Source organism: Anser anser (assembly GCF_964211835.1).
Source record: "Anser anser genome assembly, chromosome: 20".
Lineage (NCBI taxonomy): Eukaryota > Metazoa > Chordata > Aves > Anseriformes > Anatidae > Anser > Anser anser.
In genome coordinates this window covers 6,271,843-6,295,817 of record NC_139741.1, presented here as the reverse complement: position 1 = coordinate 6,295,817, position 23,975 = coordinate 6,271,843, and the positions used below count along the sequence as shown (strand labels likewise).

The 23,975-nt window shown below is 49.9% G+C and overlaps 1 protein-coding gene across 7 annotated transcripts in view; it reads left to right on the top strand.

Annotated features, from left to right (window-relative positions):
- Window positions 1-3,880: 3,880 nt before the first annotated feature.
- TPST1 (tyrosylprotein sulfotransferase 1) overlaps window positions 3,881-23,975 on the top strand; it is a 36,589-nt gene continuing 16,494 nt past the window's right edge. For 2 of the 7 annotated variants that reach the window (XR_014574302.1, XM_083806606.1), the window contains exons 1-2: window positions 10,241-10,436; window positions 18,610-19,550. Coding sequence is in view for 2 of the 7 variants with exons in the window: in XM_083806606.1 (XP_083662732.1) it covers window positions 18,706-19,550 (845 nt within the window). In the remaining 5 variants the exon portion in view is untranslated. Of the gene's footprint in view, window positions 4,203-10,240; window positions 10,437-11,136; window positions 11,317-14,469; window positions 14,746-18,609; window positions 19,551-23,975 lie in introns of those variants that run through there. The other 5 variants (XR_014574301.1, XM_083806607.1, XR_014574303.1 and 2 more) reach the window with 5 other exon arrangements.

Below are 23,975 nucleotides of genomic sequence, written 5' to 3'. Positions count from 1 at the left end.
CGATAACGGGGAGTTGAACTGTGTGATGAAATGATTTTCTAATGAGAACATCTGTGCTCTTGATTTGGGCACGAGATCAAGTCTGAGGACGGGGCTGAGCCGTGAAGCCAAGCGCCAGCGTGGCAGGGCTGGTGGCCGCCATCCTCAGCAGGGGACGGTCGCGCTTCGCCCTGACATAAATCCAGCAGCTCCTGTGGAATCAAAGGGTCACGGTTACGCAGGAAAGCTGAGTTACGCGGGTTCCTCTCATGTTTAAAAGGCAGTCGTGGGACAGATCCTGAGCTGGCATACATGGGCGTCGCTGTCCCGACCTTGGCACAGATGCTGGAGCATCCAGCGCGAATCGGCCCAAACGCGGGGAGGGCAGGAGCCAGTTTGGGTCCCGAGGAGGTGACACTGGGGACATTTGGGAAGGGGCGCTTGGGGAGCAGGGGCAGGGATCAGCCAAAGCTATGGCGGGCCTGGTTGCCTGGTCTTTTTTTCAGGACTCCAGGGAGAGGAAGGGGAATGGGAACCCCGGCTGTCGGCGTGCAGATCCTCCCGGCGCTCGCTCCCACTCGTCCTTCCTGGTCCTCATGCGTTGGACCTGCCCCGAGCAGCATGGATGGAGGACCCGAAATGGTGGGAGACGAAAGAACGGTGAGTCCCAAAATCGGCGTCCTGCCCTCAGCCTCCCCGGTGAGAGCAATGCCCCGGTCTGCTCGCTGTGCTCCTGCCCCAGGCCCCTTGTTCTGCCCCAGCAGCTTGGTGTCACAGGGATCCTGGTGCCACTCTGTGAGGTCGAGAACCAGCATCCCTGATCCCAGGTGGGATGCTGTGACAGGGAAGGGGATTTGGGGTCAAGGCAGGCTGGGAACCGGTTGTCTTTGGGATGTTAAAGCGCTTTAAAGTATTTCAGCAGCAGCTTGGATGCATCCAATCCCCCACGCACACACTCACAGAGGGGCCCAGGGAATTCTCTGAAGGGGCCATCAGCACCCTTTAAAACACGAGCGATGTTTTGTGACCTTCCCAGCGAGAGGAACATTGTGTCAGCCCCCACTCGAAGCGGCTGAAATTGAGGCATAGCCTGGGACACGTCCAGCATCCTAGAGGGAGGCGATGGCAGCGGTGTTTAGGTTGGAACCGCTGCCGACGCTGATGAAGAAAATATTTTCTGTTCCCACAGAAAGCAATCCTGCTGCAAAGTTTTTATTGAGCGCAGAGAAATGCTTACGCTGAAAAATTGGAGCTTTGGCCAAAGTGCAACTTAAATGCAGAGAGCGCTTAGGAAACATTTGTTAAACCCCAAGAACCTTTGCGTGCCACGAACAAGAGTCTCCCAGTACATGTTGCTTAAATTAATTTCCTAATGCATTAATGATCTTTATTTTATTAACTTGCGCTTATAAAAACATCCATCAAAGGTAGCTGAGATGCTGCTAACATTGAAAAATAATTCAAATAAAGCTGGCCTGAGAACCAGCCAAACGGGGTGAGAGAGCATCTGAAAAGAGAAGGGGAAGCCAAAAATTCCTGGAGAAGGACTTGATGCAAACAGCAAAGCCGGGCAGGGAGGGCTTGGGGGGACACACAAGCAGGGGAAGAGCGAGCATCCTCCAGGCTGCGATGGCAGTGTCAGCTGCAAAGCAATTTAATTCTCGCCCAGCCCCTCCTGCATCGCTGGCTGCAGCAATGAGGTGGCCGTACCCCTTTGCTCCCTGCTCCTGGCTTTGCTCGGAGCCCAGGATGCCGCGGATGGTTCTTTGTTTCCCAGCCCCAATCCTAGCAGCTTCCATGTGCTCGCCGTGCTGATGTGGAGTAAAACCCGTGGTTTTGTGTCCTCGCATGGACAGCTTCACCGCCCAGCCCGCTGCGTGCGATTAGTCAGTCCCCCTCCTGCTCCGGACCCTGCAGAGCTGCTAAAGAAAAGCTGGCAGCGATCACCCCAGCCCTTTTCCTCTGTGGGGCCAGGCAGAATTTCATTGTTCATTTAAAAAAACAACAACAAAAAAAAAAAACAACCCCAAACCAGCTACTGGCTGGAGGGCTCATGGAGCCTCCACCCCAAAACCTCCCCGCTGCCGGTCTTTGGGGACAGGGTGGCATGCGGGTCCCCAGCCAGAGCTATGGCATTTCCCCCCCCAGCTCTCTGGCATTTTCCTCTTTGGAGATGGGATTAAAATACAAATTGGGTGCTGCTCCTTAAGCTGCAGCTGGTTCGCTGTTTCCTCGCTGGGTTTTGTCCCGTAGTGCTCCCATCCGAGTACAGGCAGGGCTTTGCTGTACTCAGCCGCAGGTTTTCGTGTTGAGGGGGTCAGGTTTGGGAAGCAGCAGCCCCCCTGTGCTGGGTTCAGCAGGGGTTGCCGGGCCGGGGCTCAAACCCTTTCTGTTCCGGACCAGACGATGTCAAGAAAACGGATCCGAGAACAGAAAGTCAGAGCTGTTAAAATAATCCAGCTGCGGCTCGAGCATCTCCCGCTCCGCTTCGCACTGGGGTTCCCGTGCTGTTACCTGACGGGTACCCGGTGAGCCCTGCAGCATCGTGGGTGGCCAGAAAACTTTGGGGTTGAGGGGAAATTCACCGTGGTGCCTCTACGAGCCTTGCCCCAGACCCCGTCCCACTGCTTTGTCCCATGGGGACAGTGACCGCTGTCACTGCGTGGCTCATGGTGCCAGCCCCTCCTGGCCCCACCAGCTGCAGCAGGAAGCCTCAAGCTGCTGCGTGGCGTTTTAAGACACGGTGGTTGTTGGTTTTGCTTTCATTCTATTCAAAAAAGGTTATTTTTTCCCCTTTTGTATTGTTCACTGATTTCCGTAGAAACCTCAGCGGACACGAAGCGATTGAAGCGCTCTCGGCACGAAGCAGGCGGAGGTGAAGGAGGGAGAAGGAAGCGCAGAACCCCGAAGGGATTTCAACCGCTTCCTTCCATCAGGTCTGCTCCTTTATCCCCCCCACAAACCGCTGATGCTGCGGAGTGAATGGGCTTCCCCAGGGGAGCCTGGGGCAGAAGAGGGACCGGAGGCTGGGGCTGGAGGCTCCTGCTTCAGGCCAACTCAAACACCCGGCTCTTGCCCGTCCCACGTCCTGGCTCTGCGTGGGGCTCGGCGGAAAGCGGCCGGGCCCCTGCCCACGCGCTGCGAACCCGTGGAGGTTTCAGCTGGTGGGGAAGGTGGGTTGGATCTGCAGATCTAGCGCTGGAAACGGCCCCAAGATGCTCCCAAAGGCTGGCAGAGGGGTCTCTGCCCTGCTCCTGGGGTGGCCAAAGGCTGCGTGAAGGCAGCAGCATAGCTTGCAGGTTGCCCTTGGTCTCCCTGTGCCTCAGTTTCCCCTCCTGCTCCAGGGAACTGGTGAAGAAGAGCTCTGGGGAGGTGAAGGAGCGAGCTCGCTGCTCTGGAAAGGCAGGGGCAGAGCTGGGAAGTGGGCGAAATCCCCGTCTGTCCCCTTCAGCCCTAGTGCCAAGCATTGGTCTGGTGAAACACGATTTGGACAAATCTCCCTCTCACGCTGGTTGCATGGGATCGATGCCCCCCTTTCGGAAGAGCCAAAAGTGGCTCAAAAGGCAAATGCAGCCCCAAACCGCCCAGCTCACATTGCTTCTTCCTGCTCGGGCTCTGCTTTTAGAGCTTTTCCCAGCCTCTGCCTGCAGTGCCGGGAGCTGGAGCCTTCCCTCAGAGCCCGGCTGGGCTGGATGCACCCCACCGGGGGCTGGGGCTCGAAGGAAAAGGAGAGATGTTGGAGTGGGGGGCAATAGGATGGGGTGCTGGGGGCAGGAGGGGGTGGGGGCCCTGTACGCTGCCGTTTTTTTTTTGCTGGGGCCTCAGCAGAGCCCAATAGTTAATCATTAAAATATGCTTCCATGTAACTAATCTCTGCAGGACAATGAACTGAGAAATTATTTAACGCTGGTTAAATGGGTCAGAGCAGTCGCTATAATAAGTGTGCCTCAAGCCAGCAGGAGCTACCCGGCTCCTATAAAAGCGGGTGGAGAAGAAAAAGCTGGTGGGAGCAGAGCACCCAAGGACCGGCGCGAGGACTCTGCGCGCCTTAAGCCCGGTCCCGTGCCCAAGCTGCCCGCAGCCGGGCTGCAGCTCTGCGCCCAGCCCTCGAGCAGGAATTCATTGAACGGCGGCAGCGTGGGGGACAGGGACTGCCCGGAGCTGCCGCTGATGGGAGCCCAAATCGCCCGTTTAAGTCGAGAAAGGTGAAATTCGGCAGCGCGGTGAGTTGGGGTCGGCGAGTCGGGGCGAGGGGCAGCGCCCGGCTGCTGGCGGTGCTGGGGTTTTGCTGCAGCGTCGCGAGGGGATGTAGAGGGGGAAATGAATGGAAATGGGGTTTTGTGGACTTTGCTCGGCCCGTGAGCAGGGTGGGGACGCCGTGCGCCTGCCAGCCATGTCTCCTGCCCTGCGGCTCTCCAGGAGGGGCTGAGCGCCGCTGTTTGAGGCTCTGCATTCGTCACTCGCTCCGGTGGTGATGTGTGTGGCAGCCCTTGCTGCTCGACCCCGGGGGGGAAGCAAATCCCGGCACCTCCAGGCACGCCGCACGGAGGCAGCTTTCCATGGCCCTTCGCTGTGCTTGCAAACGAGAAAATCAGTACGAGGATTTCCCGAGGTAACCGTCACCGCGACGGATAGCTGCTCCCTGATCCAGAAAGCGCGGAGCACAGCCCCCTTCCTCCTCGGGTCTCTTGGCCACGTTGATTTACGCCGCTTGTCTCGTGGTTTATGGCTCCAAGCTGATGTTGCGGTAAGCTGGCTGGCGTTTAGGTAAGAAATCAAATACAGACACTGGCAGGCTTCCTCCTGCGCTCATCGGAGTCGCTCGCAGTCACATTTTCGTAGTTGCCGGAGGAGAAGTCGGGGCTGCTCTGCTCGTGTCCAGCCACCCAGTGTCGGTGCTGTGCTGATAAAAGGTGCCTGTGGGAACGTTTGGGCAATTTGGACTGCGAGGCAGCTCTGGCAGCAGAGGGGCTGCATCCCCAACACCGGTGGCTTTGGGGAATCTCGTGCTGTTACCCCCTGCGCGAGCTTATTTCCCCATCTGCTTGTCTCCTGACCCCACGGAGGAGCAGGGAGAGCGGCTGGGTGGGTGCACGGCAGCACAGACCCGGGCAGAAAATCCTCCTGGAGGTGGGAAAGTGGGAACGAGAGCTGGGCTGGGGAGAGTCCGCCATAGGCAGCATGGGCTGAGCCTGCCCCCGCGTCTGCTGGCTCTGAGGGGATTTTACTTGGCAGGTCACATTTTTTTTATATATGTATATTTATTTATTTGTATACATGTGCACAATTATATTTTATTTTTGTAAATGCATTTATGCATATATATGTTCTTTACATTCTATTTGTGTTCAGATTAAAATGCATTTATGTATACCTAAGTGCACAGAAATGCCTGAAAATATTCTCTATATTATATATACATATATTGGTATAAATGTATATGTAATATTTTCAAACATATGCTTAAATCTATACATATAACACATACTTTATATATGCATATATGCACTTAGACCTGTACATATGCACACTGATACGCACGTATACACTTTATGTATGTACTCTACACATACCTACACCTGTGTGCATACAAGAGCATTTAGGCAGCGCAGGATCGGCCTCGTACAGGAGGGGTTTGGGAGCAGCTGCCTTCACCCCAGGCCAGCACGGGGCCACCCCCCTGCTCTTGTCCCTCCCCCGTGCCCCAGCCCAGGCTCTGCACCGCCTCGTGCCCTCCTGCAGCACGTTAGGGGGAAAAAAATAAAAAAAGAGAAAATCCCGAAACCAACAAATGCTTCCCGTCCCTGCCAGCTCAGCCGGAGGCTTCCCCTAGTGCCGCAAGCAGAACAGGTGGAGCAGGGTGGAGATTTGTGCCCAGAATAACCCAAAATAACCAGAAGGGAAAGCCCTGAGCTATGGGCAGAGGCTCCTTGCTGGCTTCACGAGTGCAGAAGGTTTGGGATTTCATTTTGCAGCAGCAGCAGCGCCTTGGCAGGGGATTTCTGCCCTTTCTGCTCTGTTTCAGTCAGAGAAGGACTTGTTTTTGCTAGGAAAACAAGAAATAGGGAATTTCTACAGAATGTAATGCTGAAGAACACGCAGAAGTCAATATTAGAGAAGACAGAGAATCGAGCAGGTTTCTGTGGGTCTCCTTTGGACAGCGTGGCGACCCAGCTGTGAGGTCTCTGACACCCGCACCCCTGCGCAGGAGGCGCGGAGCTGCCGCAGGCTGAGCTACGCGAGGCTCGGAGGCAGGGTTTGTACCAAAAGAAAGAATTTGTTTCTGTTTGTGCCCCAGGTTCTTCCCCAAGAGCTGCTGCAGATGCATCTTTCGGTGCGTTTTGTCCTCTGCGCTGCTTTTTTAATCTAACGTGGGTTTTCTAGCTGCGGGGGGGCTGTTTTCTGGGGGTTGGAGCAGGGCACGGGGAGAGACGAGGTCTGGATTTTGTGGCGTGCCCACCATCGCTGTGCCCAGCTTCCCGTGGGATTATTTCATGGGGAGGACAGGTCTCAGGTATATCCCCTCGTGAGGACGCTGCGTCCCCTCGCTGGGCCCTGCCAGGAGCCTTTCAGGCAGCTCAGAGCATCGCGTGCCACCTTCTCCTTTTAAAAGGCCTCCAGAAGAATAAATCATTGATGGAAACCAAACAGCGAGAGGGGCCGTGTTTGCTGTTCCCTCTCCCCGACCTTGGCCCGAGGGCTCCGCTCCTTCCCCAGCCCCCCCGGCCCGGGACCTGAAAATACGAAATGGGTCTGAACCCAGGGCTTTCCGGCAACCCCGAGGGGCTCTGCGCTTCGGCCCCTGCAAACGGGGAAGAAATCACTGCCGGGATGGGGCGCTTTGTGGTGGGACCCAGCACACGAGCCTGTACCCCAAAGCAGTGTTTTTTTTCTTTCTGTATTTTTTTGGGGTGTCGATGCGTTCTCACCACGGGACAGGTTTGCTTTCAAAACCACCGCTCTCGCAGGAGCTGCTGTGTGCTGCTGCTTCGCTGCCCCCTCGCAGCCAGAGCTCGGGGGCTGGAAACCTTTAACGTGATGCAGGCGCACCGCCAGTTCTGCGGCAGTGGGATTTTGTGTCTTTTTGGTTTTGATTTTTATTATTTTTTAAGATGCTGGAGTTCGGGAGCCTCTCCTTCACCTCCTTGCACTGTTCTCCAGACACAGCTGAGATCACTTCTCGTACCGCTGGCATTACAAATAAGCTGGCGGATATTTAGCTCATTGTCTGGCTGCCACGCATGGCACGGGCTCTGCTTTCCAGACCCAGGGCTTAATCCTGCAACCCGCCGGGCATTTCCAGCCATTTAAACTTCCTGGGGCATCCCCTATTCCCCCCAGAAATGGCTCCTGCCCATTTGCAGGAGGGATCCCGAATTCCTGGTGTGATTTCCCCGGGTGGATGCCACGAGGAGGGGGTGCCCCAAGCAGCGTTCCCTGAGCATCCCTGGGTAGCGAGAGCATTGCTCGTGGCCACCAGCAGGGCCCTGCTCGCCCCAGGCAATGAGCTTCTGCCTAGCTGGTCTCTGCGACGTTGGATTTTTTTTTTAATTTATTTTTAAGAGAAAATCCAGCGGAGGGGAAAGAGTCAGGCCCTGGCTTGTTCTCGGATGTTCCTGTGCAGGAGGGGAGCGCTCAGCCCGCGCACGTCTGTCGTGCCACATCGGCAGCTGTCCGCCCGCCAGGAACACGTGAAGGTGCCTGTAAATGTGAAAGAGGAGAGTGCTCGCTCCTGCCTTGAGTGGAAAAACAGCTCCTCCTGTATTCGTTGGACGGACGCTGGAAAACCCCGAGGATGCTGCACCTCCAGGGCTCGCACATCTGGGGAAAAAATCTCCCTGTGAAATAAATGCAGCTGAGGGAGGCGAGGACGGGGATGTTCCTGGCACCGCGCGCGTTTTCTGCAGGCGCGGGGGAAGATCGATTCTCCGCCGTCACGTTCAGAAGGCGGCAGGCACCAGGTCAGGCCCAGACAGGGCCGGGAGCCATCGGGCACAGAGCTGCTTTGGGTCAGACCAGGAATAGTCCCGAGGGTCCAGGCAGGGGGAAGGAGAAAGGTGCTGTGCCTGGCTGCCGTATCCCCAGCCTCAACCCGGCCGGGATGCCGCTTGTCGGGGAAATTCCCTCCTCCAGCCTCCTCCCAGAGCCTGGCCCTGCGCTCGCTGCCGAGGCACTCGAGGAAGAGGAACGATATTCTAAATTCCCCTGTGCCGGCCAGGCCGTGCCGAAGCCGGCGAGCAGGGCGCTGGGGGAAGGCAGGAGCTGTGCAGAGCGAGGGGGAAATTCTCTGCATTCTTACGGGTGGGAAGGTGGCATTCAGGTGAAACACCACCACCAAGGTACAGCGACACTTTGGCTTCTAACCATCGCGCTTAAACTGAATACAGGGCTATTTTTTTGGAGTGGACTTAAATCTACATAAAAGCATTGTGTTGGCAGCTGAGGGGGGGGGAACCAAGCCCAATTTTGCCCCCGGTTGTGGCAGATTTCGGGGCGGCTGTGCTGGGGAGCGCAGGCGTGCGCCGGCCCCGCAGCGTGCGTGGTGCGGTGGGAAGGTGCTGCCGGTGCCGGGGGGGCTCTGCCACCTCCGGTGCTCAGCACCAAGGGGCAGAAGGGAGAGGGTGCTGGAAAGCAACGAGCAATTCCCCGCTGTCACTTCTCACCGTGGGTTATCCCCGGCTGGGAGCCGGGCTCTGCCTGCAGATAGCCGGTGGGTTGGCTGAGGCATGGCTCCTGCACCAGCGCTGGTTAAAGGCAGCACCAGCTCTGTCCAGCAGCTTTGCTTCCTCCAGCAGCTGTGATTTCCCCCTTGTTTCCCCCCCGGAGAGCCGCGTTTTCTCCCCAGGGCCCCGTTTGATCGCCGCGGGTCGGGAGCCGAGAAAGGGGACGATGTGCGTGAGTCACGGCTGGAGCTGTAAAAGAGAAATCAATAAAGCGACCTGAGAAGTGCTGCTTAATGGATCGAGGCAATCTTACTGGAAATAGGACGCGGAGCGGTCCGTCCATAAATCAGCGGTTCAAATCCCACCGCCGTCGGCAGCAAGCGACGTTTATTGCCTGGCAATGGCTGGCGGAGAAGGGAAATTGGAGGTGGATTTTAGCACCTGGGGGAATTTCTGGTTTCTCCACGGACCCGGCAGCTCCCGAGCACATCTGAAGGGCCTGGGGACGTCGGGTGCCCCTGGAACGTGGTGGAAGCCCCTGCTGAGCATCGGCGTGTCCTTGTCACCATGGGGAGCAGGATAAGTCCCCATCCCTATCCAGTGCTGTGTGGGTGGAAGCCACGTCCCGGCAGGCTCGTAAAAGCTTTACAACGGGCTCTTGGTGTGTGAGGAGGGAGGTGAGGGCTGTTAGCACCTGGCTCACCCTGGTGGGATCGCTCAGGATCCTGATGCTCACCAGGCACTGGAGACCCGCTTGGGTTTCCCGGCCTCGTGGTGGGCACCGTGACATCTCCACGGGAGGTAGGGCAATGACTCCAACCCGATTTTAGGGCGTTTGTGGTGAAAAGGGGATGTTCTGCCACGTGGTGGTTCCTGGCCTCGTTGCACCAAGGTCCTACTGCTGTGGTGTCCCCAAGGCCAGCAGCACCCTGCCAGTGCTAGTTCCCGTTAGCCGAGCCCCCCGAGCAGTGCTGCTGCTCCCAGCCTGCGTTTTGGGGCTGCCATCCCGTTAGCTCCCTTCACCTCATTTATTTTTTCCCCCCTGCGTGGCAAGCAACCTCCATTTCGGGGCTGCCCCGTGGGATTACTCCTGTTGCTGCGATCCCGTGGGGTGTTCGCCTGCACGGGGCGAAGGCAGCTGGGCCAGAGCCCCCGCACGGAAAGAAGAAACGTGGGTTCGGTGCCGGTGAGTTAAAACCAAGTCCAGCTCCGGCCGCCTGCCCGCGGTGCGGGATACAGGCTGGCTGCCCAGCGCGCTGCGAAGCGGCCGGGGTGCCATGTGGCTGGGCTTTGGTGGGGGGGGTCACCGAGCTGCTGTGCGTCCTCGTGGCTCGAGCCCATTGCAGCAGCACCTGTGGGGCAAAACCCCCGTGCAAATCCCCCTCGCTCCCGGCCCCGCTGCAGCCCGGAGGAGCTGGGACCCCCCCCCAGCTGTTTCCCGCCACCTCCGGCCGCGCGGGAAAAAGCACGGAGGTGGGCGGGGCCAACCTCCCCCTCGCAACCCCGCCCCCTCCGCTGTCAATCTCCGCCGGCGGCCCAACCGCGTCGCGCGACACATGGCGGCCCGCGGCCAATCAGGGCGCGCTTGGCATTTCCATGGCAGCCGCGGGGAGGGGAGGGGGCGGTGGCGGAGGGGGGCGCGCAGCCGGTGCCGGTGCCGGTGCCGGCCCCAGCCCCAGCCCCAGCCCCAGCCCCGCTCCCGGTGCCGGCCCCGTGCCGCCATGTTGCGGCCCCGCCGCTGCTGCTCCGCGGCCCCGGCCCGGCCCGGCCCTGCCAGCGGCGGCGGCAGCAGGGGTGAGGCGGGGAGCGCTGCACGTCGCGTGGGGGGCACCGGGAGGGGACCGGGGGACAAGGGGGGCACCGGGGGGGCCGGGGCCGTCGGTCGGAGGCTGCCGGGGCGGTGCTGGGCGGCTCCGTGCGGTTGCTGCCCGCTGTGGGTGCAGCCGGCGTTAGGGAGGGTCCCGGCGGAGCCTCTGGGTTCGGTGGGCTTTGACCGCTTTTTGGGGGTAAAACGGTGGGAAACGTAAAATGGTTCTGTTGGGAGGGATTCGGGGGGCTTGGGGGGCGTGCGGGGCGGCCTCGCTGTGAGAAGGGGTTGGAGGTGTGGGTAGGTCCGGGGGGGAGCACAAATGCGTCTGAATTTCTCTCTATATATAATGTATATATTGTATACACGTATGTGTGTGTGTGTGGTGGAGGATGATGAAGAAGGCTCATGTTTTTTGGGGCAGCCCAGCTGCTCAGAGGAAGGGCTGCGGCTTGCTTCGTCTTTCCCCCGCTGATTAACCGAGGGAAACAAACGCACAAAACCGAGCCCGTCTCCTGCCCCCCCGTAACGGGACAGCTCCAGGGGTTGTGGAGGGACCCCAGAGTTTCGGGTAGGGTCGCTCGATACAAAAACTTTGAGACCAGCAGTTGACTGCGGCCACGGGGGGGGTAATTTGGCCTTTACAGTTTTTCAGAGCTTTAGGTTAAAAACAAACTAAAAACGCAGGTTTACGGGAGTGTGAGCAAAATGCCCGCGGAGCGGACCGTGCTGATCGTTGTTCACACGTCCTCGTTTCCCTGGGGTAATCCCGTCCGGCTTCATCATTCAGCTCGTGGAGGTGCTCTGCACGAAGCCAGCCTGTGCTCAGCCTGCTGCCTGCGTCCCGTCCCGGGTGCTTTCCCCCAGGTGACTTGCTGCTTATTTTTGAGGGTGGATAAAAACTGCCGGTGCTGGTTTATCAGCCTTTTTGCCTGTATAGCGAACGGGGGGAGAAACCCCGAGAAACCAGCTGCAGGGCTTGAGAGCCGGGATGACTGAAAAGGCTGAAGATGGGCTTGGTACTCAGCTTCCTGGCCCTTCCTTCTATTTCTTGCTTTGCTGCGTGCTGTGCTTGGGGTTTGCCTGCTCGTGCAGTCCTCTGACCTCAGCATCGCTCCGATGCCGTTACGTGACCGCTGGCAAGGCGTGATGCTCAGCCTTGGGGGAGTCCTTGAGATGGCTGTGCTTGGAAGACATCAAAATGCTCCCTGAATACCTAAATGATTTTTGGAACAATCTTTTAAATGAGTCGAGGCCGGTTTGGATAGCTTCTTTTAGTGGTATCCCGTGAATATTTCAGCCGTGTTCCTCAGTGCTGTGCTATACCATTATCATGTAACTGTCAGCTTTCCTATGCAATCTTCTTTGTGGTGAACAAATGCAAACACCTAGAAACAAACCAGTGCATTGAAGGAAAGCTTTTATGGAATTCGTGTAAGACCTTTCTTTAACTTTGACTTAGAAATACCAGAAGGCCTGTTGTTGTTTGCAGGGGCTTCTTTCTTGAACCATTTGATGAGCTTAATGTGGAACTTTCTCTAAGGAATATGTTGTGTCTGCCGTGTCTTCTGAATGTGTGTTGTTTTGAAGAGGGTTCCTGAGAACTGTCAGTCTCTGCCACCGTTCCAGTACGTGCTTTTACAGTGCAGTGCCTGAGAGGAAAAGACATTCACAACTGGCGACTTGAAACAAAATGCAGATGGGAGGATAATTACTAAGAGAACTTTCTTTTCCTTGGATTCAGTTGTGGAAGGCTGGTTATCGACTCTTCAGGCATTTCTCTGCTGGAATTGGAACCAGTTGAATCAAGATTAACAAGTTCTTATACATGGTTTGATTTTGCAGAAGGGAGGAACTTCTTACAGCGTCTGTACCTCAATCTTTTAAAATAATGGTAAGGGCTTTTGGCCTTTTTTCTATGTCAACGCTGCTGACGCTTTGGCTGTGGGACATCTGTGTCACACAGGAACCCAGTTGTTTCTTTGTGAGCCATGTGTTAGGTGACTTTGGTAGTGTCCTTACTACAGAGTACATGGCAGCGGGAGGTGGCACCTCTGTTTAGTAACATCTAAAAGCTTTTTGCAGCTGGGTCTTGTGTGTACAGTGTGAACAGGGCTTGGAAGAAGAGTGGCTGAAGTCCAGCAGCTGAAGAGCCAGCCAGCTTTTTTCTTGCTGCCTTCAGGGAAGCTTTTATGGGTATGTTTCTGTATTTTTGAGCAAAGTGGCCTTTGGAGAGCTTGGCAGCCAGGAACTGTTGGAGCTCCCTCTATGCAATGAAGCGCTAAGGCTGGTCCAGTTAACTGCGTCGGAAGAGCAGAGCTTATTGCATCTCTCTCGCTGTCTTTGCTTACCATGTTGGCTTGGAGGTCAAGCAGATGGAACGGAGCTAAGTTGAGTAGCAAAAATTCCTAAGCTGCTGTTATCCATTGTCGCTCTCATCTTCTGCTTCTGACCGTACAAGCAGAAATGAAAATGCTGCTTGGACTTGCAGGTGTTCACCATGTCGGTTTCTTCTTTTCCTCTTGCTCCTTCACACTTTTCCTCCAGTTAATTACCTACTTTACCTGTGCCGCTGCCAAATGATTGTTCTCTACAATTTCCCTTAGCAGATTTGTACCGCAAGTGCTGGCTGTTAGGGCTGAATCCAGCAGTCAGACTGCGGTTGTTCGTCTGAAAGGTGGCGTCTCTGGAGTATCTTCTTGATACCATATGTATCTTCTTGACATGGTATGGTATGGTATCTTTTTGATACCATAACTCATGATTCTTCCACTCACCACTGTCCAACGCAGGGCAGAGGGTGCAAGGCTTTGAGGAGGATGACTGAAGCCTGGTGGCCTGCTGACACAGAGCTGAGCACGACCTTTCTTCTTGAGAAGCGTTGTGTTCAAACATGATGCGCATTTAGGTGGATGCAGGAGGGGGCACGTTGCACAGAAATCGAGCAGTGCTCCTGTACTTGCTGTTCTAGAAAGAGATCTGGTGGTCAGGATGCGAGCCAGAACCTTGAGAGGTAGAAGAAGGTGGGGACAAACTAATCACTGAAAAATGCTTTATATATGTGGGTTTTCTTCGAGATGGGTGATGCAAGTGTTGCTGTCCTGTTTGTTTAGCCTTGGAAAGAGCCACTGGAAGGAGGTGGGTGGTGGTCATCCCTCTTTGCAGTCTCCCAAAGGCAAGTGTGCCCGCTAGAGTTTGGGAGGGCTGCTTCATACTGCATGGTGATGGATGATCTTTTCTTCCCCAACATGACTTTTTCAAGCAGCGACAAACTGTTTTACCATAAAATACAAATGAATGAATTGCCTCTTTACTAAGCTAAAATCTTCAGCGTTTCTTGGATGAACTTTAGGAAAGTAGGTCTTGAGCTACTGCAGATAGGGGCAGGGGGGAGGGAGGGAGCTGGTGTGTGCAGAGCAGGGAGACAAAGCAGTCATTTTGCTTTGTTCACATCTTCTTGGGGCTGACTCATCGGTCTGACTTTTCTGGAAATAAAATTCAGTTACAGGCACTTCTAACTCAGTGCTTAGTTGCACTTCCTTGTACTGAAACCTGTAGATCCATCTCTTTTTTCTTTTTTTGCGCTTATATTTGCTGGGCGTTTGGTTTAGTCTGTCTTTTGAAAATGGCTGCTAAAGGCCTTCTCTGTCACTGTAGTGATCTTCAACTTCTGACTGCGGTGTTGTTTTTTCTGTCATTTTATTATTTTTATTAAGAATTGTCTGTGCTTTTAGCTGGAGTGGCAGCTTGCTCTCCTCAGGTCCCAGCAGGTGAAAACCCCACCATTTTTCAAAGCTCTACTTAAACGCTAGCCAGGGACTGCTGATCGCCCTGCTGTGATTTTCAGACGCCGTCAGTTCAGTTGCTGTTAACAGCAGAACATTAATGACTTGTAATAATTCTTCAGGTTGACACTGATGCGATCCAGAGTGCTCACTCATGTAGAGGAGGGAGGAGGTGGAGTTTGTTGATTTGTGAGCTGCTTGAAGGGCAGTAACTTCCATATGTCATACTTATCTTGAAGAGCTTTATGTGTAACCAGGGGCCCAGAAGGGAGCTTGCTAGCTTGTAGAACAGATCGGTTTGCTGAGAGGTGCCTTTCTGTCAGCTCCTGTTGGATTCCCGATGTACGAGGCCCTGGCCTTGCAACGCTTCGCGGCGGCTGCGTGCTCCAGGTACTGCTCCCGGGCAGAAAACAGCGCGGAGGGTCACAGGGCAGCTTCAGCCTGGCTGCTTCTGCTCTGTCAGCCTTTGGCAGCGTGGAACTTAGCAAAAGTTGCTGCACCAAATGAAAAGGTTTGTGGTCGATTGGTGTGTTTGTTTTTTCTGGTTTAAAAAAAAAAAAAAAGGTACGTGGATTTGTTGTTTTTGTATGTGAATGGTCAATACTTAATGGTAATTTAGGAAACCATCTGAATGTGCAGCACTTAGTGCGTTCGGTGCTAGGATCATGCTGGGAGCGAGCCTTCGCTCCGCCTTGCCTGACCCGTGGATGGGGTGTTCCAGCCTGCGTTCAGCAGGCTTTGCTCTGACACTGCTGCTGCTTCAGCTCCGTTCTGGCTTTCAGAGTGATATTCTAACATAAACGACCAAAGTAATAGAGTTAATACCCTGAGAGGCTTTCCTTAGTGATCAGCTTCCTAACTTTTGCATTTGGGGAAGATTAGGGGCTTCAAGGGATAGGTTTTTATTAGTTTGTAAGTCAAAGAAAATCTTTGGCTTGGTGTTTTGGTTTTTGGGTCTTGGGCTTGTCTTTTTTTTTTTTTTTTTTTTGAGAAATGAGATTTATGGCATTTACTCAAACTGAATAACGTTGGGGGTTGTATAAAGTGTAAATATTTGCACATCTTGTATGCTCTGCAGCAAAATCTGTTCCTGTTGCGCTAGCTCTTTCTGCAGGAGACTTTTAACTAAATCTTTACTGTTTCTAAGAGCATTCAGAGGGATTCTGTGTGTTGTTTGCTAGTTTTAAACAGCACAGTTTTCCTTCCTTAATTGAAACTTAGGTGTGCATGCTGAATCTGCTCAGAAGAGAGACTTTCTGCTTTTCAGTGCTGTGCACCTATTGACTGAATTGTGTGTGCATACATATATTTTGTGTGTGCATATATATATACACTTTTTTTTTTTTTTTGAGTGCTGTTTGGAGGGTGTTCACGTAGTTCTGGGGGATTATTTCTGCTGATATCCAGGCACTTGTAAAGCCAAGGCCAGCGGTTTGCAGGTGGAATGGGGCTTGCTGTGGTGGAGCGCTGTTCCCACGGGTGCCTGCCAGCCCTCCTGGGCAGCTTCACCTATGACAAAACCAGTTGAGCCCCAAATTCCGGTTTACTTTTGGTAGCAAAGACCAATAAGCTGAACTTCAAGTGCAGTATTGCGACAGCCGCCAGTTGGAAGCAGCTTTGTCAGCGCCTCAAGGCCGCGACCCCTCACAGCGCTCCCCGCCACACGGCAGCGGCCAGGGGACGGCCTTGGGGGTCTCGGCTTGTGAATCCCGTCACCGACCCTGAGCTTCTTGTGGAGGAAATACTTCAGTCGGTCGTGTTTCAGAGCGGGGTCGGCATCGGCATGTGCTCAGGGGTGTGTTGTGCGTTGCTGACAGAGATGGAAAAGCGTTGAGGAAGCCAGTCCTTTAAAATGTTGGCGGTACCTCAGTCCTCGGAGCGCCTGGCAATTAAAAGCATCTGTGAATCATATTGTTCAGTGAGTTATTTCAGCCCTGAAAAGCAAGCTCATATTTAAAGTATCAATTAGAGTATGAATTTCATTTGAATTTGGAGAGGAAGAGTCAGTTTTCAGACTACTTCCTCTCTCAGAAAACGACAGAGTACAGGTAAAAGAAGAGTCTATACAGTCACTGTTACGGATGGAAAAATAAAGGTACAGGGTACAGGTTGACATGAACGCAGCAAGGCGCCTGGGCAGCTGAGGTGGCAGTTTTCTGTAAGCCAGGGTTGAACATAATCCACTGGTGTTGGCTGCAAGTCATGGCGTCTTCCTAAGTCCTTCTTACAAGTGCCTACATTGGACAGCTCTTATATCTTTTGTTTCTACCTAAACCTTTTATTTGATCTCACGTACATGTTGGCAAGTGATCTAATTAAGTCTTTGGTTCTCTTTTCATCTATAAAAATAAAAATTACATGTAAATAATGCAGTTTTAAGGAGTCCTAAATGAAAAATAGCATCAGTGAAAAACCTCGTTTTCATTTTACGTATCTTGGGGTTTCAGACTATCTCCTTATTACAGCTTGGAAATCTTTTAGAATTAAAATTAAAAAAAAAGTTAACTAAGATATTTAGTAATAAATGTGGTAGCTGTGCAAACCCTTACATTATATTACCCATCCGATTTGTTTCGGATTCCGAGTTGTACTGTCATTGTAGAAAGTAGTACTATAGCTATTTGAAAGTAGCTTACAGGAGAACAGTGGTGGCTTTTGTTGTGGCAAGTTCACTTTGTTTCACGGTGTACTGAAGTGTCGTCCTGTCACCAGGTAATTGTAGCTGCTTAAATTGTAGAGTAGGGCGTGAATTAAAGCCATGTTATTGATACCTCATAAAGTAGATGAGCGGTCATCCTTGTTTTGCCATGTCTCCTGTGTTTTTTTTTGTAATAGTTGTGAGAGTTTAAAACAAACTGAATAATTTACATGTGATATTGTATAGATGGAAGGGAGATTATACCATGACAAGTAGGTTAAGCACTTTTTTTACACTATGTATTTCTATTCCATGCTATAAATGTGAAATGACTTTAACCATAAGCTCCGTGAATACAGGCTGCCAGGATGGCTTAGGAAGCCAAGTTGCCTTACTGGTATTGCCACTTGACTATTGATTTGTCACCTGGGTACTCGCCATAAAGCTCTTTGTGAAATCACAAAATATTCTAATTCTAAACTTCAGCGCGTTACATTTTGTTTGGTGGGGGAAGACTCGTGTTGTCATACCAGCAGTAGTGTGGATTTACCCAGATGAAGTAGAAGCTTAAAGAAATAACAAGCTTACCAGCCCTGCTTAAAACGAGCACAAACCTCCTTATCTGAATGTAGGAAGCAGTATATAGTTATTCTGGGAATGCTTTATTACATGCAAGGCTTTAATTCTTTTTGCTTGTATGCTGATGGCAAACAGAATCTGTTCTTCTTTCTTTCCAATTTATTCAGTTTTTAGTATTTCAGCGAACGTTTCTCTGGAGGTGAAAAAGCTGCATAAGATGTGGGGGGAGGCTGGTTTATTTTCACGTTTTTTAATCAATGGAATGACGAATGATTTGGTCTTTTTCTTGACAAAAATATCTTTAAGGAAAAAATAGTAGGTGAAGAAAAAGAAAGAAGGTAGGATGAAATCCTTAGTTTTCTATATCTGCTTTGTATCATCTCAGTACTGGGATGGATTAAAACTTTTAAGTCATCATGGGTTGACTCTTTTTTGTTGTTTAAATCAAGGCTGATTTTAGTTTTGATCCTAGTCAATCTTAATCTTGGATTCTGTTTATAGTTTTTAATGGTGATATGTTTCTTTCATCAAAGCTTCTCTTGAAATTAAAATCGAAATTTACTTGTTGCAAACTGTTTTTCTTCATTGCATAAAGCCCATGATCGAAAAATGGAGAATCTCACAGTCAGGATTGTTTCGTAACCGTGAAATGTCTTCTATCACCTCCTGTCCTCTGAAGGAAATGGAGCGTGTCGGGCAATGCCGAAGATAATGTATTTATGGGCAAGTGTGAAAGGGGGCGGGTTTTGTCTTTTGTCTTTATTTTCCCTGTAAATCCTCACTTAGCAAAGAAAGGTGTTTTCTTAAGAGTTGTTTTTTCAGCTTGTAGAGTTCCATATAAATAATGTCTTTCCTTGACTGAAAAGTTTAATGGTAGTTATCCAGTGGTGGAATTCCTTTAAATATGCTGTTACAATGCATCAGAGAACTATGAAAATAGCAACTATAATTGCCAATCTTGTTATATTTTGTGTTGCTGCTGTGGGTAAACAAGAATACTTTTTCTTGTGGGATATTTATGTTTAGACATTGCCTTTTGTGGTCTTAATGCAACACCAGGAGATGATAATTGCATTGAATGCCATCAGATATTTCTGTTGCTGATTCATCATGCAGTTCTTAACAAAGTTTATTTTATTATTTTTTTTCTCTCAACAGACATTAACTTATTTTGGATTAGGATCTCCATGGCATGTGAACTAGAAAATAATCCAAACTAGGTCTCGTTACTTTGACGTGACAGACATTATCAAAATGGTTGGAAAACTCAAACAGAACTTGCTACTGGCATGTCTGGTGATCAGTTCAGTGACAGTGTTTTATTTGGGCCAACACGCGATGGAGTGTCACCATCGAATAGAGGAACGCAGCCAGCCTGTGAGGATGGAAAGCGTGAGAAGCACAGTAAGAACTGGTTCTAATGTAAATGCGAATAAGACCTTTGCTTACAACAAAGACATGCCTTTAATATTTATTGGAGGAGTACCTCGAAGTGGCACTACTTTAATGCGTGCCATGCTTGATGCCCATCCAGATATTCGGTGCGGAGAAGAGACAAGGGTCATCCCACGAATTCTGGCAGTTAAGCAGATGTGGGCTAGGTCAAGCAAAGAGAAGATCCGGCTGGATGAAGCTGGAGTCACAGATGAGGTTCTGGACTCGGCCATGCAAGCATTTCTATTGGAAATCATTGTGAAACATGGAGAGCCTGCACCGTATTTGTGTAACAAAGATCCTTTTGCTTTAAAATCCTTAACTTATCTTGCTAGAATTTTCCCCAATGCCAAATTTCTTCTAATGGTACGGGACGGTCGTGCATCTGTACATTCCATGATATCTAGAAAAGTCACAATAGCTGGCTTTGACCTGAACAGCTACAGGGACTGTTTGACCAAGTGGAATCGTGCTATAGAAACTATGTATAACCAGTGTATGGAGGTTGGTTTTGAGAGGTGTATGCTGGTACATTATGAACAGCTTGTATTGCATCCTGAAAGATGGATGAGAACTCTCTTAAAGTTTCTTCGCATCCCATGGAACCAAGCAGTGCTGCACCACGAAGAAATGATCGGAAAAGCAGGCGGTGTTTCTCTTTCCAAGTGAGTATGAGCATTCCTCTTTTTATCTCGTACCTTTTTAAAAGGTAAAATAGTACCTTTTGCATATAAAAGTCTGGTCATAACTTGGTTTTGGTGTTAAGTAGCTAGTGGTGTCTTGGAAAGCTGATTTGCAATGCAGATTATATGCAAAATAAGAATAATTGTTAACTAATCATTTTGAATCACTGCTTGCACCTTCTGAACAATTGTCCTGCTAACGTGTGTGTGAAGCATGTGAACTGGCACTTAGCTTAAGTTCAGTGTAACTTGAACTTGGACATCTAATATCAGCCTCTCTTCCAATATAGCTTTGCTTTTCCTTGTGCCCTAAATAAACCTGGATTGTTCTTGTCTAGACTGGCATTGTTCATCCTAGCAAGATCACCCATCTGATTTCAGGAACTTAATTGTTGTTGTCAATGCAAGAATGGCCCTCGAGTCGTATTTGCCAAGAACGTACTCTTCCAGGAAACTTGAGAAATTGTTCCAGTGAAATAGAAAGCAGAATTGGCGTGCTTTTCTGTTGGCATGTGCTCCTAAAAGGACATACACTCTGAATAAAATTAACCTTGTTGTAGGCAGATCTCTTAGTGTTCTGTCACGCCATCTGTGCATCTGACCTGACTACTTTCAGAGACCGAAATCTAGCTCTGCTTATAAAGATTAAGTATTGTGAAAGGAGAAAAAACAAACAAACAAAAACCCTTTATTTATTCTCCCATTAAACTGCTAGCTCTTCTGGTTGTTCTGCCAGTTTTACAGCCAAGTTTTTGAAGTATGGGAGTTGGTTGGGCATTGCAATGGGGAAAAGGTGTGAGTGCTTGAATCTTTTTTTTTTTGCTATGACAGATCTATCTGCCAGGTTGCATGTCACTTTAATTTCAAAAAGAAAAAAAAATAATAAAATAAAAGGCATATTCTATCAGCAAGACATCCTCGGTTAAATTCCTTGGCTTCTGCATTTTGAATATTTATCACCAACCAAGTGCTTTAGAGTAACAGAGGTACCTTGCACAGCCAGCAGTGTGAGCTGGGTGGAGACGTGTCAAACTGTTGAATACAGAGTGATTATTTTTCCTTTTTTAAAAGGTTTTGAGAAAAAAAAAAAGGAAGATTTTGTTTAATGCCTAGGGAAATGACTATTGTGTAGAATCCTTAATATATTGGAGGGGAATATGGTTGCAAGCACATCATAAAATTTGTTACAGCTATGAAGAAGGCATCTCAACCCTTTTTTGCAGTATTCTTCTTAGCAGATTGAAGCCTTCTGATAGTGTAACCCTGGAGCACTGTGCTCTTGGATGTCTCTGCAGTCTGTGTCTGTGTCTGAAATTCTCTTTGGTTATCTGCTTTATGTTACTGTTTCCCCGTGGCAGCTGAGGGGGGAGTAAACTTATTCTTACTGCCATAAAAAGGTGGCTGCCAAGTTCTGTTAAGTGTCCTGTAAAATAACTATGCAGAATGCCATTTCCAGTAAATTATTACTGCCTTACAGCTTCCAGATTTGTATTTGTAAAAATTAGTGGACCTCTAAACTATAAAACTCAGTAGCCTTATTGAATTCACACAGTTTCAAGTAGTATTTTGTGCTGAATCTGGTGGAATGGGATGTGAGGAATTGAGAATGTTTGTTCGTGACTCTAAAAGTTATGAAAATACAATGTTGAAAGTAAAATGTGGCTTTGTGAATATTCTTGAATCAGACTTTCAAATTCTCAAATTTTCAAATTCAAGAAAAGAGACTCAAGGAATTTCAAGGCAAACACATATGAAAATATTCTTATTTTTGTGACCCTCAATTCAGTCTGTTCATGGAATTCTTGATGTTTTTATTATCTCTCACTAGATGATATGTAATATGTAATAAAGTAACTTATTATTTCAGAAGGCTTTGGCAATAGGGAGAAATGGTTTATTAATGTTATGTCTGTATTGTTTCTGTCTAATCAAATACCCTTGAAATGCAGGGCGAGATTTGTTTTTCGGTTGCAAGAGACCTTTATAATTTGATAATGACTTCAGTGACTCAGTCGTTTGAGGCCTGTAGGAAAAAACCCAGCGAATATGAAATTCTGGATCTTGGATCTCTGTTTCGTGTGTGCACACAGCACTAACTGCGATTGCACGAGGGGTGCTCAAGGTCCCCAGTCTGATCCCCTTCAGCTCCTCACCTCCTCACTTCAGCCCCTCGCCTCTCGTGTACTGCCGGGTGCCACAGGCCGTGGCTGCTGCGTGCCAGGGTCCCTGCCCGGAGCAGGGGTTCCCAAGGAACACGTGCCCCTTGGAAGGGTCCTGGCTGCGTAGTTTACCCTGAATTTAAAAGGCTGTGCCACAGCTTATCAGGTTTTGACAGCTGAATGCCTCTCAGCGGACTTGACAGAAGGAGGATGCAGTTGTGCTTGGCCTGTTCTCAGCTGCAGCTGAGTTCTTTATGGCCTCGGGTGCGATGGGCCATTAAGTTCCAGGCTCAGGTTCCATCCCGCCTTGTTCTCTTATGGCTTAGGATTTCTCTTTAGGCTTCCTGGGGAATCCTCTGTACTTCATAGTGTGAATATTGTCTTCTTTTAGCTGAAACAACCAAGTCTGGAGCAGCAGAGCTCTGTATTTGGGCTACTAGCTTTCTCCCACCTGACTTTCCAAAGGACAGAGCTGCAGATGACCTCAGATAACGTGAGGAAACCCAAAACAGCGGTGTCTGCTACATACAGCTCTGTTTTCTGACAGAGCTGTGCTTCACCACGTGCCTGGTAGCAAATGCTTCAGGCTGTTCCGTAATGGTATATTAAAATCAGATCGCTCAAATTATATTGCAGCTTTCAGTGGCAGGAAGAACACATTACAAGCACCAAATCACCTCTACTTGAATGTGACCTTCCCTTATAAAGATAGCAACACAAAGGCCTAGCCTCTGTAGCCTAGTAGAGAGAGTAAGAAGACGTAGATAAAACTTGTTCATCTGCTGTCTGCAAGGTATTGGGTAAGGTAGAAAGCCTTAAAAGTTGAGTGAAGAATGAACTGCTATTATAACCTGCAAAGGCTGAGGTATGTGTAAAGACTTAAGAGAATGAGCAAAGAAGCCTGACTCAGTCATCTTCGACTTAGCTCTAAGACTTTCAGACCTTTCAGGCTTCTCAGTTTGGTATCTGCTTCAGAGTCGTGATACCTGCTCAAGTAAGATCTAGTGTCGGGTGCCTGGAGGTGTTGTAACAGCTGGAGGGTTTTTGAAAAGAAATCTGACATCTGTTGTCTAGAAATACTTAAAAACGCTTCAAGAAAGTGACCACAGTATCCCTAAAAGATCTTTGTGGTGATGTTATATCCAGTAACAGAAAGTGAATGTTTAAGAATGTATTTTTAACTCATCTGAAATCAAAACTCTGTCAAATGCAATCTGTATAAGATGGAATGAGGCTCTAGGTCAGTGCAAGGTGCTTTGTTTTCAGCTGTCTAAAATGTACGCGCATGTTATTTCTCTTCCAGAGCTAAGCTAGCCATCAAGTGACTTGCAGAGTCCTTCAGGAAGTGAGCTGACTCCATTTTCTCTTATTCCAGACTCAGAAACTCTTACGCAGTAGTCTTTTATTAGCACCATTAGGAACTGGGCAATTTGTATTTAGGACTCTGACTTCGTGTCTTCCCCTGGCTGCTTCATTTGAGGAAACTGTTGGCTGTCGTCATTTCTTCTTCTGCGTTTGCTTAGTAATCCCTGATTTATTTTTTTGCTGCTGATCCAGCCCTAGCCTCACTGTTGTTCTCTTTTACTTGGTATTTCCCCCCTCCTCCTCCTTTGTTTTGTTTCTTACCCAGCTTGAGAAACACTGCAGGGGTTTTAAGGATGTACACCGCAGACCTTGTGGTAGTGCAAAACCTGTTGTTTGAAGTAATTGCCAGCGTGGCTGTTCCAGGAATGTATGGCTGGGCTGCAGGCTGTAACTGGTGGTGTTAATGTAGCTCTGGCATTTGCCTCCTAACTGAAAACAGCTGCAGTGACCACTGATGCAAAGAAATGTCAGCCCTTTTATAGCAATTTCTATTAGGCTTATTACGAAAATAGCTGTCTAGGCAAAATTACTTCAGAATACACTGGTTTTAATATATACCTTGCTTTCATTCTATTCTAGTACAGATGTAGAAGCATGTGGGGTTAGCCCTGTGCTCTGTGCTACCAGCTGCTTTCAGAGCCCAGTCGGTTCCTGCAATTTTGCAGTGGAAGATGGCAGTACTGCCAGGCAGCATTTGCCATGTGCACACATAATCAAATTTGTCAAGACTTGGTACGTTTACTTGTTTTGCTTTGTTTTTTCTTTTTCTGTTTGTTTGTTTTTTTCCCTGCTCTCTCTGCCCTCCATATTCATCAGATATTCTTCTGGTCTTCCTTTCTGGTAATTGTGTTTTACTTTTCTTCCCATCCTAAGTGACAGGACA